General features: G+C 40.7%; 1 protein-coding gene across 2 annotated transcripts; it reads left to right on the top strand.

The window, feature by feature from the left end:
* Positions 1–1499: 1499 nt before the first annotated feature.
* rab24 (RAB24, member RAS oncogene family) lies at positions 1500–13811 on the top strand. 2 transcript variants are annotated; one of them, XR_003929361.1, is made up of 10 exons: positions 1500–1968; positions 2131–2367; positions 3849–3917; positions 5165–5243; positions 7834–7901; positions 8922–9021; positions 9779–9829; positions 10807–10866; positions 11309–12548; positions 12646–13811. XR_003929361.1 is itself a non-coding variant. In XM_030068629.1 (9 exons), the coding sequence occupies exons 2-9, from the start codon at positions 2251–2253 to the stop codon at positions 11374–11376; spliced, it is 612 nt and encodes a 203-aa protein (XP_029924489.1). In that variant the 5' UTR covers positions 1500–1968; positions 2131–2250; the 3' UTR covers positions 11377–13811. The 2 variants fall into 2 exon arrangements, 1 of the variants encoding a protein (XP_029924489.1); XM_030068629.1 differs by having other exon boundaries at positions 11309–13811.
* The last annotated feature ends 6901 nt before the right edge of the window (positions 13812–20712 follow it).

Raw genomic sequence — 20712 nt, 5'->3', positions numbered from 1 at the left:
ATAGATAGATAGATAGATAGATACATATATACATAATTCATAGACGGCATGGATTATTGTAAATATGGAAAAGGAAAAAAAACAGGGTGCAACAACAGTGAAGAAACAAACAATGTTTTTGTTATTCATGATTAGTTAAAGTTGCTCAAATTCTTGAGAGAAAAAGTATGTCAGCATTAGTGAAATGATTTATAACGCATAGTAAGATGAAAATAAGAAATGTAAAAATTGGTGCATTAGAAAGTTGTATATTTGTTTGCATATTGTTGCGTGCGTGCGTGTGTGTGTGTGTGTGTGTGTGTGTGTGTATACCCACACATACACTCACACATAACACTTTTTTTTTTCTTCTGCTGTTTGTCGACCAGCATGATGTCTGGTTCAGCCACCACCAGCTGATCCGTCTGGATCTGGAAGTCCCACAGGATCTTGGCTCTGTTGTTCTCAACCACTTTTGGAGGCGTCTTCCATTGGAGGGACTTCCAGCCCCAGTTCGGTGCAGATGTTCCTGTACACTCTGCCAGCCACTTGGTGATGGCGCTCCATGTTTGCCGTACCTGCCAGCACCGTGCACCCCGCTGTGATGTGCTGCACTGTCTCAGGGGCCCCTCTGCACAGCCTGCACCTGGGCTCCTGCCTGGTCTGGTGGACCTGGTATGGATCTGGTCCTTAGGGCCTGTTCCTGTGCTGCCATGATCAGAGCCTCTGTGCTGTCTGTCAGTCCAGCCTTTTCCAGCCACTGCTGTTTTCTCCATATCAGACACTACTGCTGTCTGGTGGAGGTACACACCATGCAGGGGCTTGTCCCTCCATGATCAGACCGGTGTAAAACCAAACCATAAAAAAATCAAACCGTTCCTTACACAATACATCCCAATACATCCTGCAAAGTGCAGTGTATGAGAGTCATACCACACACTTAGCTGCTGAACTAATTAATGAATATATATGTGTTTGTTTTGAATAGTCTGAGTAGACTTTTGCCTTTGAAAAACATTTTTGATTTCATATTGTTATCCCATATCTATGAATATATATCTATATCTATCTATATCTATCTATCTAGATAGATAGATAGATAGATAGATATAGATAGATATAGATAGATATAATATATATTATATATAGATATAGATAGAGAGAGAGAGAGAGAGAGAGAGAGAGAGAGAGAGAGAGAGGTTAGACAAAATAATTAGACAAAATACAATGAACCCTGGCAATGTATGTGTTTTCTTTTCTCCATCTGATGTACAAAACACACCGAACCGAAATCAAAATCGTGACCCAAAACCAGCAATAAAAAACGAACAGTGCGTTTATTGAAATATAAATTCCTGTGTGTGTGTGTTTGTGTGTGTGCATTCTGTAAAACATGTGCATTAGTCCTACAATAATATTAATACAAGTGTTTTTCGAATCAGCCACAATTAACTACAAAAATTTATTGCTGCTTTAAAATTACGTCATCGAACATATCATCACATCCGGTGGGTGTTTCATACAATTGGGTACTCCCTGCCGTTGGAAACCGCCTGCAGCGCTCCGTTGGTTCCCACCCAAACAAAAGCACAGTCGTCGGTAACGCCAACCAGCTGATCCCCGCCGACAGTCAGCTGGCCTCGGTTTACAGAGACAGACGGACTCTCTTTACTAGCTATCCGCCTGAAGCGATGCCAGTCGTCGTGTAGGAAGCTCCTCCGCTGGCGTGGTTGTAAATTTCATCCGTTGCGCAACCCCGTCAGCCCCCTGCTAGCATAGCTGCTGCCGCCGGCCTCCTGTCACACCAGCAGCCGGGGGGGCGAGCGAGGCGGTGCGGACATGACAAGCGGATTTGTTATCGCTTTCACTTTAAAACAGGTTTGGTAGGTGCGGATACCACCCAACCCGGTGCTGCTGCTGTTGTTGTTGCTGCTGCTTCGATTCGGCTCAGATGCTGGGAGATTTTAACTGAGTCAAGCTAGCTACCAGGTAAGTTTCCAGGGTATTTTGAGGTGAACTTGGCTAGCTGAGTTTGCTGTCTTGACTACATCAGCTGCCTGCATTGTGATTTTCCTCCAGCAAATCGCGTTCTTAAGGATGTCAACAGACTGTCATCAGTACGTTAACTCGTACATGCTGTTCTCCACACAGCACATTGAGCAACCCGGCGGCTGGCTGGCAGGCTGCCTGGTGGCCCCTCCCTGTCCCGGTCCCGGTCCCTGCACCCCCCTCCTCCTGCTCACCGGCCCGGGCCTTTTTCACTGAGCCGCCATGAGCGCCATACGTGTGGATGCCAAGGTGGTGATGTTGGGGAAGGAGAGTGTGGGCAAGACCAGCCTGGTGGAGAGATATGTCCACCACCGCTTCCTGGTGGGACCTTACCAGAACGTGAGTGTCAGCTGTTCCACATCACTTACTGTGGTTCCATGCCAGCTTGTGTTTGTTTTTCCTCCTCTCCCTGCCTGCTCTTTGGATTTTAATGAAATACATTGCTCTTATTTAGAGCCTCAGGGAGGCAGTTGTGAACAGAGCCAGGCCACCATCATATGCATCAGGAAAGCATTAATGTACCCTGTCACCTTTTAAAGGCACCATCCTACTGAAATTGATCAGTTTGGTACAAGTTACCATGATGTACACCGATAAGGGTTTATATGATCTTAAAAAGGTGGGTAAATGTGGTGTTGCTGTATTTAACCACCCTGCACTGGTAAGCATGCACACCTTGCAGCCGATGACTTCAAAGACATTTTTGAATGCTCATGGTTGTCTGGTAAAGTTTATTCCAGTCATGTTTAAACTGTAATGACGGAAAGAGGAGTTTAGTTTTACACCTGAGAGCTGGCTGGTGAATCAGGACACCCGAGGGGTTCAACTTTCAGCCTGGCAACAGTCACTGGTTTGCATCTTCAAGCAATTTTAGTGAATCTAATAGAGTGAGTTTTGTCTGCTTTGTATCCATCTTTTCCCAGGATTCAGTCAGTACAGATTTTGGAAGGCTGATATTTTATTCTGTTATTCACTGAACTTAAATTTGACCACCTTCATGACAAAAACATGTGGGTAGTTAGTGTTTTCTCCAGTGTTTTGTTCTCTCTTGAGTGGAAAAGTGTCTGACAGCAGCCTCTGACACCAAAAATCTCCATTAATTCACACACTAATGAAACTCTTTTAGGTGGTTTTTGCATATGCATTCCCTATCCACCTGTATTTTTTGCCAAGTTTGCAAAGAATGGTGTTGGGAGAAGCAGAGTAGTTGAGATACTCAGGTTTCCATTATGCCTGGCTGGCTCCACGCTGACCATTATGATACTCTTTAGACCAACACTATGTCAGCATGAGCTGAGGATTCATTCATGATGCAATTTGAGTTAGCAAATCCTAAAAAAAACAACAGATTTTAGAAATATTAGAATGGACCTGGTATTTCTAGTCAGAAGCAATGAGATATATGTTTTGTGGTGTTGCCTTCCTGTAAGGCAGGGTGATCCTCATGTGTTCAGTGGTTGGGAAAGCGCTGGAATGCCTCACTGCCATGGAAAATTTACCACAAAAACCAAAAACAAACAAACAAACAAACAAAAAAAAACAGCTGCACAATTTAAAACAATGACAAGAAACCAAAATGTCGCTGCAGATATTACAGGCTGGCTGTTTGTTGTTGTGATCTAGAAAGAACATCCATCACATCAGCACATCAATAGACCAAAATGGCAAAGCATTACGTCAGTCTAGCGCTGCTTCATACCATCTCCATTAGCACACATTTAGATCGTGGCTAGTAAAAGCCTGACTGATACTACTTGCTCTCTCGTTGGAATGTAAATTTCCATCCATGAGTGGCTGATGCCTGTGTTCCTCTCTTGCAGACTATCGGAGCTGCTTTTGTAGCCAAACCAATCCAGGTGGGAGAAAAAGTGGTCACCTTGGGAATATGGGTGAGTTGGCCTGTCCTGAGCTCAGAAAACATTATTTCAGTGTGTGTAACTGTGTGTGCTAAGACTGGGACAATATGCTTCACTCCAGATTAAATACTATCACAATACTTGGGTGCAGATTCAATATTATGATTTATTATGATTTCTGTTTTTTTTTTTTTTTTTTTTTTTTTTTTTTTTTTTTTTAAATTCTCCTCTAGTTTGTGGTTGTAAAATTTCATGAGGCTGTGATTATCCCAGAGGTCACTTTAGGTCATTTTACACAGTGACGTCAAGTCCCCAAAAAATGCTCTCACTACAGTGAAATGGCTGCTATGGGGTCCAACATCATCACACATGAATCAAATGTGGCTCATTGAATCCACAAGAGTCTCAGCTTTCCAGTCAAAGTCAACTGATGCAGCTCCAAGACTGTTTAGGCCCCAGTCTGCACAAACACACCATTTTACAACAGGCCACAAGAACACATGTGGACTGCATGGTTTGTGGCCCAAACTGCATGGGATTAGCAGAAGGTGGGCATGTCTGCAAAGGGGAGAGCCGTGGCTGCCCAGAGAACCCATTTTCATTCACACACCTGGAGGTCAGAGGTCAAGGGACCCTGCAGAAAATAGCCAGGCCAGTGTTTCCCTTGCCAAAATTCAGCCTAATTTGGAGCGATATTTAGGTCCCTTGCTGACCTATCCTTATGTCGTTTAGTTTCATATGATGCCAGTATCTTTACCATTACCGTCACCATTCAGTAATTTAAGAAAATCGCTAAAAAAATCATTAAAAAGAATCACAACACTTAAGTGAATCGGTTGGTTTTTCCCCCCACCCCCAGTGCATACTGTACTGAGTGGATTACCATCAGAAGCAGTGCAGCACCAGATGACAGAGTTTTCCGTTTTCCATTTCTGTTCATCTTCCCAATTTGATTTAATTGCCCAATTTGATTGCACAACTTTTCACGCTGGGGACGGTGCCAGACTGAAAGATTTACATGGGTGTTGTAGGAATGTTGACTACTGAGTTGAACCATGCTAATGTCAAGAACGGTTTCTTCTCTGCTTGTTTTGAGTTATCTCTTCATCTCTGTCTCAACTCCTCTCTCTTCCTCCCTCTCTTTCTGTTCTCACTCTCTTTTTCTGTTATCTCTTTCTGTTCTCACTCTCTTTCTGTTATCTCTCTCTCTCTCTCTCTCTCTCTCTCTCTCTCTCTCTCTCTCTCTCTCTCTCTCTCTCTCCCTGTTGTCTCTCTCTCAGGACACGGCTGGATCTGAGCGCTACGAGGCGATGAGCAGAATCTACTACAGAGGAGCCAGAGCAGCCATCGTCTGCTACGGTATGTCACTCCTCTTCCTCATTGTGCCACTGTTTCCAGGTGATGTCTCACACTCTCTGGCAGCCATGTTGGAGCTATTCAGCTCTTTGGTGGAAGGTAGATGGTATGGTTACATCCAGATGGTAACCCTACATTTGTGAAACTCTTGCAGTTTGTTCTTTTTTTTTTTTTTTTTTTTTTAACGTGCTCTATCTTTGTTGTGCACCTAGTTTTTCACTTTGTATGGTTTTAACCATAACCTTACCTGGTAAGCCAAAATAACCACCCAAAATGTGAAAAATCTTTTGCCTGTTGAGTTTTTTTTTCCTAGCATGGTGACAGAATTTCTAATTGACTCACATTCATTCTCTACAGGTTTTCCCTGATGTTAGCCATAACCACCGTATGCCTAACCCTAACCTCAACCTAATCCTAAAAGTTTCACAAATGTAGGGTTACCCTCTAGACAGCAGAGCAGACGTGGTTAGTTTCTGTGGTGTTTTTGACTGGGAACTTGATCATTTCACCACTGATCAATATGATTGATCTTGTTTTTAAGATCTCAGCTTTTCTGCAAGCTAACTATAATGTCCGTTCAGTTAATGGTCATGGTCTTGCATGTTAATACATCTGATTAGCACACCTGCTAACATAGTGAGCAGAAGGTAGCATTAGTTGCTAGAAGGTAAATATCTGTTGCTTTCCTACTTGCCAAACCTCCCAGTTTTCCCCAGGATCCTCCTGATTTTCCTGTCTCTCTCCCACCGTTCTCCTGGAGGCTCATTTCTCCCAATTTTCTCCAATATGTTTTATCACATTTCAACATCTACACTACATTTGTCAGAGTGAGATTGTTACTGCTGTTACAGCTAAAATGCAGTCTAGACCTGAGAGTGAGAGCTGCCAGTTACCTTACTGGCAGCTCTCACTTCCAGTTGCTTGTGTCTTGCTTAAAACACAGTCAGGCAGAATAGAGTGCTTCAGGTTTGGCTGGGAGGCAGTGAGTCTCATATTCACTCTAATACAATTTTTTTTTCTGTCAGAGACATGAGCCAAACAGCTTCAGTGTTTGCAACTGCATTCATTGAAATCACAAAAAGGAGGACCATTCAGACCAAATGTGGACTGTGCACATCATTTTTCACCGACATTTCCCATATTTCCCATATTTGCCAGTTGAGTCTAAACTGTTGATTTTTGAGGCTTTACAGTCTCAGTAAGCTACAGACAGCGGTGTTGGATCCAGTTTCTCCAATCTGACACAAGCTCAGGCTAATATGGTAATATTTTAATTTGCCAGCATTTGTGAGATCCTTGATGTCAGAACAAGATGCTGCTCACCGCTGCAAAGCCTCTGTAGTACAAAGGCCGCATGACAATCCATCACAAACTGAGCTGTTTCCCGCCCTTATTTTGACAAGACAATAAAATTTGATACAATTGTTTACATGTATTGCACAGGAAGGGTCTGCTTATGCTCCAGTTTTTAGGTACCGGTGCATACTGCAATTTTTGGGTTTTTTTGGTTTGATTTAATTTCATTCTTACACACTAAATATGGAAACACTGTGTTTCATGTCTGTTACAAGGACTGATAAGATGAACTTTCATTCAAGGAAACAAACTTGAATTGGAATTGATTCCTTAGGGCAGATTGGGTCATTAGAGCAGAACATAACAAGTAAAAAGAAAGACATGAAAATAAGATAATAAAATTAAAGACAGAGGATTGATGATGATGCCAACGTGTGTAGTAAAATATTCACATTGACGGCTGCAGTCAACAAATCTAAAAACTTCTATATTTCACCAAAAAACTGGTAATAACACATTTTGCTTACAGTCAACACTCAAGTTTATTTTATGGCCTTTCTTTTTTCATCTTCGCTCCCATTTTATTTTGCATTTTTTGATGGTCCTGATATCCTGATCATATTTCCTGATTTTCTGCTTTAGGAAATCAGGCCTGTTGAGGCCTGCTCGCATGTGTCTTGACTGGTGTTCATGTGTCGTCTGCTTGTTAGTTCCACTCGGGGGAATTTTATCTGTTTAGAAAATAGCTGATGGCATTTCCCACAGTGCATTACTCACACTGTCCTGCTGCATGTTTTACACATCTTCTCTTTCTATGGATGTTTTTGTTCTGCAGTTTTCCATCTTTTTTGTTGTCATTTCAATCTCATCAATTGATTGTATATTATCTTGCCATTTTTTTTTTGTTTGGTTTGACACATTATGACATTAGTCATTTCTTAAAAACACTTTTTCCCCTTTCTGCTTTGCAGCTGAACCCTTTTCCAATGTAACTATGATTTACCGCTGTGAAAAATAAACTGAAAAGTGTGAGAACTGCGAGTTTTCATCGTAATAGGCTTGTGTATTTTCAGCTGTGTCTCTGCTGGCAGTTTATTCATGCTCCTCTGTGTCTGATTTATCTCTGTGCTTCAGCTGATCACAAGTCTCTACTGTGCTCTCTGCTCGCCTGCATTCCAGCATGTGTTTTAGCGCAAGAAATTGCAAAGTCTTTGTAATATTAAAGTGTCCATACACTGTGTCCAATTTCCAGCATGTCAGTGAGTGTGACTTGGCTTGTGCTTTTTGTCCTGTGCAGATCTGACAGACAGCAGCAGCTTCCAGCGAGCCCGCTTCTGGGTGAAGGAGCTGCAGAACTGTGAGGAGGTAAGACGGCCTGTCCTGCTGAAATTAAAGGGGAATGCCACCGAATTTATGAAGTCATAGGAGCTAATGAACATACAAATTATTATTGAGCTTACCAGGCAGTCCAGTCAGTATTAGTATGTGAAGGTTGACACAACTGACAGAAACTAGACATGTGACCCTTTTATGGGTAGATAAGACTTAGGTTACATAGTACCCCTTTAACAAGTTAAGTTTTAACACGAAGTTTAATTTTTTGCTTACGGTGGCCTGCAGACATAAATTAGGTCACTTATTGTCTAGTTAAAAAGGTAATATTTTTATTTATTCATTCAGCATCTAGCCTATATTAACCCATGAAATGCCACTGAGATTGAAAACATCTATTAGCAGAAAAATAATAACTACATATAAATGTTGCAGACAAGCAAGCAGACTACTGTGATACCAGTAATAGCAATAATGATAATGCTTTGCTTTGTCATGTTCCTTTGCTCCTGGCTTGGAAACAAAGTGTCTTGCTCACTTGTAGCAGCACAGACTGAAAACCTCATATAATATACCTTTGTTTGCTTTTTGTTTTTTGGAAGAAAATGACACACTGTTTAAATACAAACATCAGGAACATGCTGTAAACCAGGGCTGCACCCAACTCACTTTCCTCAGGCAAATCAGAGTCAGCTGTTCAATACAACCATTGTTTATTTGTTTTATTTATTTTTTTTGTTGGCAGTCAGAAAATGCATAGACACAAGTTCGAGTGTTAATAGACCATATTAATAATACGCCAAGCAATTATAATGAGCCGTAATGAAATACATTTCTCACTGTCAGTGACCACATGTTGCAGTTTGCCAATGTGCTCATGAAGGTATGTCTCGGTAGATATGGGATTATATTTAATCCTGTTTATTGTGGGCATTGCAATGAACACTGACTGTCTTAAAAAAACAAATGCTTGATTCAAAGTTATCTGTTGACTGCAGGGAATGAATCATCAGGTATTTATTTATTTTTTTTTGTCTGTGTTGCATGTTAAAGCACTGTAAGATCTACCTGTGTGGCACTAAGAGCGACCTGATTGAAGGAGACCGGAGTCTTCGCCAGATTGACTATCACGATGCTCAGGACTTTGCAGACGGTAATTTCACTACTGGGTGGCACACCTTTGCTTTAGGGATGCACAATAATATCAGCATGTCATCAGTATTGGACAATATGGGCTTTAAAATGAAATATCTGTGCTGGCCCCAAATGAAAATTTCTGTCAATATGTGAAAGAGGTCAGATTTGCCCTGGTTGTGGCTGATGTCAGGATCATCTCAGAGAGCATCATCCAAGCCCGTTTCAGTGGCAGGAATCTGACAGTTTTGTTAGAAAGAAAATATTATATAAAAAATAAAACATAACTTAGATTATGTTTTACATAACCTAAGCTGAAGTCGTTTTCTTATTTTGCCCGGTGAATTTGTACAGTTTGAAACACATCATGTTATTTCTGCATCTGCCAGGCCTTCACAATAAGAGCAGGCATAAAATGTTAATTCAGCTGCAGGAGGGACTTGATGTTCTCTGCAATTAAGTGGAAACAACATCTCAGAATCAGAGTCAGCAATCAGGCGAAAGAATTGGAAAATATCAGTATATCGGATATTGGCAAAAAATTCGATATTGTGTTTCCCTACTTCTTACCGGTGATGTGAGAACTTAAAAGCCAAATGCTGAACACGCTGGTATTCTTGCGTCTTTGCATTTATTTAGTAACGTCTCAGTCAACAGACTGAGCTGCCAGTGTGAACAGGAGTTTGAGCAGCTTGGGAAACAAGCAAACACTGACAGATCTTCCTCCCAACCGACCCATCGTGTAACCTCTCACGCTTTTTATTTTTCATCTGCAGAGATTGGAGCACTGCACTTTGAGACCTCCAGTAAAACAGGAAACAATGTCGGTGAGTCACACCTTCTGCTGTTCAGCCCCTCACCTACATGAGTGAACATTTTCTCAGCTCACACCAAATCGCGGCTCGGTTCATTCATGCATTCATTCATCCGTTCATGGTCGATCAGTTCAGGATGTCAGCTCTCATTTTTCAACATTGCACTGACAGTGAAAAAGTTTGACACATTTAAGTTATGTTTTGAGGCACATAGCCATACAGGATTGCATTTAGAGGAAGTGAAGGATTTAGAGATGTTTGCATTTATTGTCTCTGCCTGAAGTGCATAACACCACAACACACTGTATTGGCGCTTTTCCACTAGTACCTACTCGGCTTGACTCTACTCGGTTTGAGAGCTTTTCCATTAGGTGGTAGTACCTGGTAGCAGGTACTATTTTGGGACCTACTTGGCCGGGGTTCCAAGCGAGCTGAGTCGAGCCGAAATGTGACGTAAACGCCGTGCAGGCCACTGATTGGACGGGGAGCGATGACACATGAGAGCGACTCCTGCACGAAAACCAAACCCGGCATTTAAAAAAAAAAAACAAAAACGGCTGCTGTTATCGAACTTGTGTTATAGTCTTGTTTTAACTAGAACAACAAGGGCTGGGCGTGCCTGACCCCGTCCCTAGCAATGTTCAGGTGTCACCACTAAGGATACTGTGCAAAGGTCATTTTGATTAGTATGCAAATCACACACATAAAACATTTAAAGTAGGAGGTTTCAGAAGAAAGATTTAGAATAAAATTTGAAAAAAGGGGTATGTGTTAAGTGAAATATCACAGTACTTTGACAAGACAGTGTCATAATAAATTGTGGGTATCTTGTGAGCATGACTTCTTCCTACATTACTGACATCAGAAAATGAAGAACCGATGGGACGAGCATCTTCGACCAATCAGTTTGCTCGGTGGAAACAAGCCGTCATATAACCGTTACTGACAAATCACACTGTGTCTTTACAAATGTGTCTCTGCTTGCCCAGATGAGCTGTTCCACAAAGTTGCTGAGGATTACAACAACACTGCCTTCCAGTACATGACAGGTGAGAGTTTTACGAGGAAAAAAAACACAAATTTATGAGGAAAAAACTTACAAGTCACAAACTTAGAAAAAACTAAAAAACTGAGAAAGCCTGATTTTTTTGGGGGGAAATTTGTGATCTCAGAATTTCTGCGATTTTTTTTTCTCATAAATTTATGACCTCAATCTCAATCTCATTTTTTTTCTGACAAATTTGTGACTTTGTAATCTCAGACGTTTTTCTCATAAATTAGTGAGTTTAATCTTAAAAATTGTGAGTTTTTTTTTCCTCAGAACATGACCCCCCTCACCAGCTCTGTAGTTTTTTTTCCCTACAATGGCCCTAATATGCCGTCATAAGTCTTTACAACAACAGTAACAGTGAAAACCAATATGACAGTAGTACTCAGTTCTGCCAGATTGAATCCTTGAACGTTTTGACTTTGGCTCGTCTCTCTGAGCAGAGGAGACGGGCGTCGACTTGGGCCAGAAGAAGGACTCGTGTTTCTACTCCTGTTGCCATAACAACTGAAGCTGACGGACGGGAAGGGAAGCACCGGAGGTCCCTTCGCCTCCGCCGGAGTAAAGCCTGGATGCACTGGACAGGTGTTGATCCGACACCCAAACCACACAGGAGCACAGACGGAGGGAAGAACCAAATCAACTTGAACTGTTTTTTTTTTTTTCTTGTTTTCCTCTTTGGATGGGTTGATTTGATTTTGTGCCATAAAGACCTGCAGACGTCACTGAAGGGTAACATGAGAGTTCTCACCACCGGGTGGAGAGGTGCATCTTGCCACCACCAAGTGTGCTTTTTCACCTTTTCTTAACAAAACTCCTTGACCGCTAATTCGTTCATAGTGACGTGTCACATTTCCCCCTCATTTCCCCCGCTTTTCGTCCTGCTGTTGTCACTACATCTTTCATTTATCCACTTTTCCACTGCAGGGCTTGGACCACCTCACTCCATTCATCATCACAGATTTAAACAAACATCTAAAACTGTCGTCTTAGTCTCGTCAAAGCAGCTGGTAGATCCTCTCCGCTGCTGAGAAGATTAAATAAAAGAAAACAAATGATTTTCAAAAGAGGGACTCAGCGTTACACCAACCTGCAGAGAAAACATACATTTATTAAGGCTATTTATTCTTTTTTTTTTTTTTTTTTTTTTGCGCCTCAATAAAACTATGGTTTGCCTGCAGTGATGATGTGGATCTTTGGTTTACTTTGATTGTCTTTTTTCACATTATGAATGTGAATTTAACATGTTACTAGATGAAAAACTCCTGGCCGGTCCCCTTTTGCCCTGCAGTGGAAGTGGGTTTTATTTTGTCACCTCCCCCCCAAAAAAGTCCAACACTATTTTGCATATTATACCATCAGTTTGGTGTAATATGTTAAAGAAATAATACCAATGATATTTCAAAGGCCTTACACCCAGAGCTGTGTGTCTGAACTCTACTTGCTTGAGCCTCTGCTCCTAAGCGTGCACAGTGACACGGTCGCCATGCTACTGCACAACACACTCTTGTGATGTATGTGTGTATGTTTTTTTTTTTTTTTTTTTGGACCATAAGCTATGAGTCTGTCTGCAGGAGAAATTCAACTTCTCGGTGGTTAAACTGCAGGAGTGGACAGTTCCTTAAATTTCTGGATTTCTGTTAACTGAACTGCACGGCCTGGATGACTGACAGGATGTTTAAGGTACCTACATATCTGTATTACACCTATAACAGTTTTTTTGTATTTCTAGAAGCATAATACAGGTATGGGATTAACAATTTCCCTGACCCATTTCAAGCAAAGCAAGTCCTCGGTGTCATCAGACAAGAAAATCTGAGGAGATTTGGGAAAACGTCTACTCTTGCAGAAGGAAGCGGTGTGAAATCCGAGATTTCACCAACACAGGAAAAGACTGGCGGTGGGTTTTGCAACTTGGCACAAGATGTTGTCACCGCTCAAACTGCACAAGACCTTCGATGTTCTTACAGCTGCGTCCACAGCTACGTTTAAGCTTCCTGTCTGTACAACCTAACAAGGTGCAACCTACTAATTTATTGCCTTTTGAGTTGCGCTGCCAGGAGAAAAAAAAAAAACAAACTGATCCAACATTGCAGGAATTCTCTCCATGAAGCTGCCTCAGTGCGTTAGTGTCAATGTGCCATGTGTCCATATATCCATGCACAATGGTTTTTTTTTTTTTTTTTTTTTTTTTTTTAGTTTTTGTGGAAGACTGGTGTAAAATACAGTGTGTTCTGTAAAATTAAAAAGCTTCTTGGATTAATGTTTACCTGAAATCAGAAGGCCCTTGAATTGATTGATAATGTATTCCTCTTTATTGCCCTTGTAATGGCATAGACTTAATGCATTTGATTGGAAACCGGGGTAATTAAGTTAAATATGTAAAAGTATTGCAAACCCTGACAGCAATGTAATGTGGTGCACAGAACATGATCATTTCACATGGCAAACTGTAAAATATGAGCTTCAGTGAGTTGAGTTTGTATTCCGACAGCTAATAATAATGCAGATAATGTCGCTGGTCTCAGCCTGTTTTTCCAAATGCAAAAAAAAAGTGAGGAAAAAGAAATTCTTGATATCTTGTGCATGAGCACTGCTTATGTTATTGTAAACCAAAAGAAATTTCTCCAACTGCAGCAAGGTCAGTTCACCTCAGATCTCCTGAAGCCAGCTCCAAACATCTGAATACAAGCCCCGCCCACATTTGCCAACACATTCATGTACATTTGCAAAAATCTGTCTTTCATCTCAATGGTGTCACAACACAAGGGAAAAATCTGCCAGTGGCCTGAAGAAATCTGACTTGGGTTCAGTGTTTCAAGATTTTTTTTTTTTTTCTTCAATCAAGTAAATTTACTGTGAATAATTTAGATCACTGCCCTTCACTGGAGGTTGATATCCATCTCTTATTTACATTAGCCTTTTTTTTTTTTTTTTTTTTTTTTTTTAAACAGGAAAGTACTATGTAGGTCTGCATGCAAGATTACCCAGACTACATGTTACTTAGACCAGATGTTAAATACCATCTCCTGTTACCAGCTTGATAGCATCTCCTGTTAGCTTAGCATAAAGACCTGAAGTCTATGGGAGTCGTTAGCCTGGCTACATCAAGGTGAAAAAAACAAACCTTACAGAAACACAAAATGCTCCCCATAGGAACTGAACCAGTGGACGTCCAGAGGTGAAAATGGTATCCAACATCTGGTCGCAGTCTGGGGAAGTCAGGAAAAGCAGATTTATCCCAAAACATTGGAGTATTGTTTTATAAAAAAAAAAAAAAAAAAAAAAAGAAAGGTGAATGTTCAGTGTTTGGTTGCTTTGGGTGAAATGACCCGCTGAGAAAACTGAAGCTTTATGTGCGGTGTTGATCCTGACAGCCTCTTCTCCCACGTACAGCAGGAAGCTCCAACTCTTAGTCTGTGAATGTCAATTACCTTGTCATGTTTACACTCATTTTGACTTGTTAACTTGTGAATGTTTTTTATTTTTTCTGTTTGATTTGACCTATTTTGTGTGTGTGTGTGTGTGTTAGCTTAAGCAGAACTTTGACAATATTTGACTACAGTGACGCAGGAGGGAATACTGAAACGTCACCAGAGTTTTTGAGAGCGGGGGTGTACCCATGCTCCTTTTACACTGCTGTTTTTTTTTTTTTTTTTTTTTTTTTACTCATATCAGGGAAAGATTTTTTTTTTTTAGTGGTGCCCTGTTTCACATTCACACAAAATATTGGACGCTCCACCGGACAACCTTGACTCACTCTAAGTCTTTTCTGAACATGGACTTGAACCACTAGTTTCAGCTTTTTGAACAAAAACGATTGAGATGCAGTCTGCTTTTTTCCTCCTTAAAGCTATTTGAAATCTGTGTGTGTGTGTGAGATGAATGCAAGACTTAACAACTAAACACATGGCTCGGTGTCTGATTTTCATGGTGAGGATGTACTCCTGTGTCAGCACCTCCCTGCATCTTGGAGACTCTAGATGACAGAGAGGGGGGAGCCCGAATGTCAATCATGTTCATCATTCGCTGTTGATAAACTGCTTCTTTCAAGTGTATGGGACATATGCTCGTCAACACACATAGGCACAGATGTACAGACTCACATGAAGCACCGTGTGAGGCGCCGCCTGCCTGCCTGACAGAGCCAAGACTTCCTCTGGTTGCTTGTCAGGACTGGTTTACAGGACGTTGCTTGTTTGACGGGACAAAGGGCAGGAGCACAGAGAGAGACTGTTCTGCTCTGTCCTGCACATTAACTTACATAATTCCTACATAACACCAGTGGGTCCACAGTGCTGGCTGATAAAACAAAAAGAGACTCTCATGGTGGCGACACCAGTGACTGTTTTGTAGCATGCTGTAAATGATTAAGAAGAGTGATAATAAAGATTAGATTTCTGTGAAGTTTTTGTGCTGTTGTTTTTCTCTGGGGACTTGAAACTAACTTTCAGCACTGGAGCCCCACCAGCTGAATTTCACACTGAAGTTTATGGTATGTACAGTGGTGTTTGAACCTTTTCAGCCCTCATTACAGGTGTGTGCTGTGTGACGGCGTTTGGCTCAAAACCGCGGAACTTTATTTGAAATTCTAATAGAGATCCTGAGGTTTCCAAAGATCCCAAACATGTTCCAGGGGAATTCCAGGGCAATGTGTCTAAAATGATGCACAGGACATGTACAGTAGGGGAGAGTGGGGTAATTTGTGCCAAGGGGCAAGTAGTGCCACCTCTGTTATCTAGAAAACCATAGAAGAAGTTGGTCATGTGATCACATATTTTTGAAGAGGCATCCATTTCACTCATCCTGCAAAGAAGGGAGACACATGGCTTGAGAGGTAAGCACATTTCAGTTCAAAAAACCTTTTTTTGCCCTCCAAAGTAAAATTTCTATGATGAAGGTTTTTTGATTGCTGTGTTTGAACAATTATAGAAAACGTTAAAAACAGTTCACACAGGTTTCAGTACTTTAGTAAGCTACACCATGAGTCTATACAGTTAGCATGATGTTAGCTCAAAACAGCTGGGGGATGCATTTTTTTCTAAATGGTGGGCTTGGGGTAATTTGTGCCAAAGGGCCTTGGGGTAAGTTGTGCCAGTGGCACAACTTGTGATTATATACTATATATTACTTTATTGTATTTTATTGTTATTGTACATTATTTTCTTACCTTTGATCACTAAAACTATTCAGATTCAGGTGAAGATGATTTGCAGGTGCTCATTTTGGAAGTTTTATTTTGTTCTGGGTATGTGTTCATGTGGCGCTAGGCCTTGTTATAGAAAAGTGGCCTGTGATCTTGTTAAAATAATAAATAAATGTTAAATAAATAATTTTGTAATTTTAGAATATAAAACATGTTTTCAGTTATTTCACCTTTTTTTGTTAAGTACATAACTCCACGTGTTCATTCATAGTTTTGATGCCTTCAGTGAGAATCTACAATGTAAATAGTCATGAAAATAAAGAAAATGCATTGAACGAGAAGGTGTGTCCAAACTTTTGGCCTGTACTGTAGATGCTGAAACAAGGTTCGTTGTACTATAAAGCTACTTAAGGGGAGATTTAAGGGAAAGTTGGGGGGTTCAGGGGCTTAAAGAGGCTGTGACCTTTACAGACCTCTACTGGTAAGCAGTAGTAATTGTAACAACACGTCTCCTATACAAGTTTCTCTTCAGCTACGGTGGCCTGTAATAGACCAAAAAAAAAAAAAAAAATAGATTTTTGAAACAAAGATGAGCAACAGTAAATCAGCTTGTATTCATTTCATGAGGCTTTACCATTCGCTGTTGTAAACTGGTGTCTGGCAGCTTTTTTTGGACTACAGGAAGTGGTGTGTTTAAGGTTCCTTTTTTTGTAGGAGTAAACAGAGGATGAAAAATGGAAAGAAAATCGCCACCGACGGAAACTCAAACTCCATCAACAGAAAATCCAGGGAGAAAAATGTCAACGTACCGCCCACAATGTTTGATTGACAGGTGATCTGTGAAGTGCAGCAGCAGCTCAGAGATAAAGATGCTGCTAATCTTTAGAAAAGGACCAGGTGATGATCAGCTGCTAGAGGACTGTCGATTTGGTGCCTTGACTGTTTAGTAGTACAGACAAAGATGGCCTTTTGGCTGCTGTATCAAGCCCTTCTTAAGAGATGTGACGTAATTTCAGCCCACAGAAACGTCCAAGGAACGACTCCGAGAGCACAAACACACACACTTCCAACACGCCCAGTTAGTGAAACAGCTTACAGCTTCCTTTATTATCTAGAAAGGACTACAACACGTTTCAATGTCCTTACAAGGCAACAAGATCTTTGATTTCTTCCAACAGACACATTTAGACAGATGAGGGACACCTGGCTACAAAGAAAACGGCAGAAGAAAAGGGGCTGTAAGGAAATGATGAGAAACTTCCATAACAGAAAATACACAAGACAGTGCAAAAACAGCGCTACAGACTCGGCCTTATTCACTTTGCGACACACAACGGAAGCAAAACGGGGTGAAGATGAGAACCTGACAGCGAGGCTGGTAGGTGTTCAGTGTCTTGCTCGGCGACACTTCAACAGGACACGCAATGTCATTTTCGTATCTCAGTGGGCTTTCCCTTAACTGTGAGAATAGAACCCTGTCTGGCTCACTGTTACACAATATGAGCCAACAGCCTCAGTGTGCCAGGATACAAGTCAATAAGGGCAAAATTAAACCTGGAATACTTCATTATCCAAAACATTAATGAGATACCAGTGTGCATGTAAATCCATGTAGTCTGTAAATAATGGGAGAAATTATTACCAGTATCATAAATATTCAGGACGCCACAATTGGCATTGAATTTCAGTTGTGGATATATATGTTTTCAAGTTTATTTTCATTCAGCACCTGTTTTTTTTTTTTTTTTTTTTTTTTAATTGAAAAAAGAACCAAAGGAAATAATAATGGGCAACACTGAAGGGAAAGGGAAGAGAATTTACATCTGATCAAAGTGCCTCAGTCACTGCGGTGATGTACATCCATTTTGATGAGTCTTAGCATGAGAGTGATCTTCAACCAGTTCATATACTTCTATTTTTTTATCATCTAAAAATATTACAGATATGAGACGTCTTACCAGCGTCCTGCAAAGACTCCCCGCCACCAACTAGCCAGCTTTTCAGGAAGAGAAACAGCAGTTCACCTGTTTTATTTCGTGGAGTCAAATCCCGAGCAGAGTGAATGTCTTGCTGTAACCACTGAGTTTAAAGGGGCATGCCACCCACTTTTAAGAATTCATATATGTTCTTCTTTCAGTACATATATGACAGCTGAGGCATACTGATGAATTTGAGTTTTTTTTTTTTTTTTTATTATTATTATAATAAAGTACTTTCAATGTTGTCAATTCTTTTTCAAAAAAATGCCAAGGCCTATTTTTTTCCGCCACTATACTTGTTATGATCGAGGCCTGTGGCAGCCCTGTAAATGTTTCAGCGGCAGGTAAAGTGCAGTGTGGGAGAGTTTGAAAAACTGGAGATGGAGGTGTTTTGCAGGACTCTGATAAAAACATGATGGATGTGACCAGCAACAGAAACCTGACAACAGATCATCTGAGATGCGACCATTAGAAAAAGGCCTCTGCAGAGGATGTATTATATCTTATAACTCAAGACTCACGTATAAACAATTTTACATTTTCAGTTCATATATTCTTATGTACAAATGTACAGGACAGAAGATCTGGGCAGCTACCTTCAGCGGGGGGGGGGGGGGGGGGGGGGGCAGAGTCGTGCTGCCGGACTCCAGCGGACACAGCGATCATAATGTGTGGCTTGGAAACAAAAAGTAGACTGAGAGTATCGCTGCTGCAACAAAACCACATACCTGCAAATTTATGGGGTTTTTTTTGTTTTTTTCAGAGTAGATGTGAACACTTTGATGCTCATGTTTGTGGTGGGACCTTGGACCAATGAGAAAGATCCTCAAGAACTTCATTTTGCGTTTTTACTCAATTTTCTGACAGCAGTGCCGGTGAATAAGCATGGAAAAGCAACGGCACTGAGGTTGAGTTGATAAATGCTGCCTAGGATTTTGGTTTGCACTCTTCAGACCAACTTCAACATTACTCAGTTGAACCTCTGCACCGCTTGCAGGGTGGGGGTTGTGCCACTAGCCTCATGCTAAAAGTGAGAAAATGAGAACTTGAAGCAGCTCCAGTTCCAAATGGCGCGTTATTCCGAATGACAGGCTTGCTTTGAACTTTTGTAAGAGACGTGAAATTATTATGAAATATTGTTTTTTAGTTGGAGAGATTCAATGTTACATGTTGAAGGTGCAGAAATTCAAGTTGCGCTGTGGTTTTTGATGCTGTTCTTTCAACACTGGTGCTTCCTCTTTGATTAACAGGCTATGGGGCCAATATCTGGTGGGTTCATGTCTACTCCTTGGTGCAAAGTTACGTTAAAAGATTTTTTTTCTTACAAATAAAAGAGACAAAAGTGCCAGCATATTCACATAATCTCCCTGCAAATTAGTGTATTTCATTCATGAATTTCTTCAATTAAGTGACTCAGAGGAGAAATCTGCTTCATGTCAAGATAGCAACACCTGACTGAAGAGAGTTTGAAGGAGAACCCACATTTAACACCAAGGAAATTATATTACAAGCTTTTGGTGACATACATTTTGATAAAAGTGAAGATTTTAGGGCTTAAAACTCTACGAGTAATTGGAGGTGAGTATTTTTATAAGGAAAACAGGACTTCAAGACTCGATTCAAGATTTATAGCACAATTCCAGCATGATTTGAGTTGTTGCTCATTTCCTGCACCATTATGTCCGGTACTTTTACCGTGTTATGCTGTATTTATTTTTACCTGGTCTTAGTTGTTTTTCAGTGAAAATGTAACTTTGATGTCTACTGCACGTTACAGACTATAGCTGGTGGAAGAGTCTTGCTTTGGTTTTGTCTGTTGAATTTCAGCTATCATCACAAGTGACATTAAAAGAGCTGGACATATAAAACTGAATCAAAAACTCAGATCCTGTTGGAATAGTCCCCAGTATTTGAGATGGGATGAAGGGCGATGAGTTGGTGTGCATCGTCTTTTCTGAACAGCAGCAGCAGAGTCCAGCCTCCTCCCTGTGGACTCAGTGAGTCAGGTGTGTGGAGCAGTGGCTCTGTCCTGCTCTGTCATCAGGGGGCACACAGCTCAGTTTTCAAAGTGCTGTCACACACAGTGCTGTCACACACTGCTAAACGTCAGGCTGGATGAAATCCCACTTGTTCCTTTGAAAAAAAATTCAAAAATTGCTACTTTGGCCGGTGAAAATGAAATTTTTCCCCCATTTATTTAACCACCACAGACTCTTGCTCAAAAAAAACAAAAAAAACAAAACAGACTGAAGTAGATGATGTTTAATTTAAAAAAAAGATTTTTACAATTTATCTTTTTCGTTTTTTTTTTTTAAAACCTATTAAATATTTTCAATATAGTTTTTTTTTTTCAAAATATTTTATTACTTATACTTTTTCTAATTTTTTAAATTTTTTAATTATTTTTTTTCTTTTGACAAAGCAGACATTCACGCCTTTGGTCCATTCAAAAGCGACCCGCAGTCCACTTCTGGACTTCCAGCCACCAGTTGGGAATCGCTGCTCCAGTTCTAATGTGTTACCATGGTGTCATAACTCTTCACTATTACTGACAGATCACATCAGTCTGTCCAAGTGCTGTTCTGTCAGCCAAGGGCCTCAGCTATGTACCCTCTGTTCAACACAGAACAGAACTGGTTTTCATTTGTGATTGTGTTTCATTCTGAACTGATTATTGGCAAATTTTAAGGTGCAGGACTGAAGAATGTGCTCACCATTCTTG

This window comes from Myripristis murdjan, chromosome 14 (genome assembly GCF_902150065.1).
Source record: "Myripristis murdjan chromosome 14, fMyrMur1.1, whole genome shotgun sequence".
NCBI lineage: Eukaryota > Metazoa > Chordata > Actinopteri > Holocentriformes > Holocentridae > Myripristis > Myripristis murdjan.
This window is presented reverse-complemented; position numbering and strand designations above follow the sequence as displayed.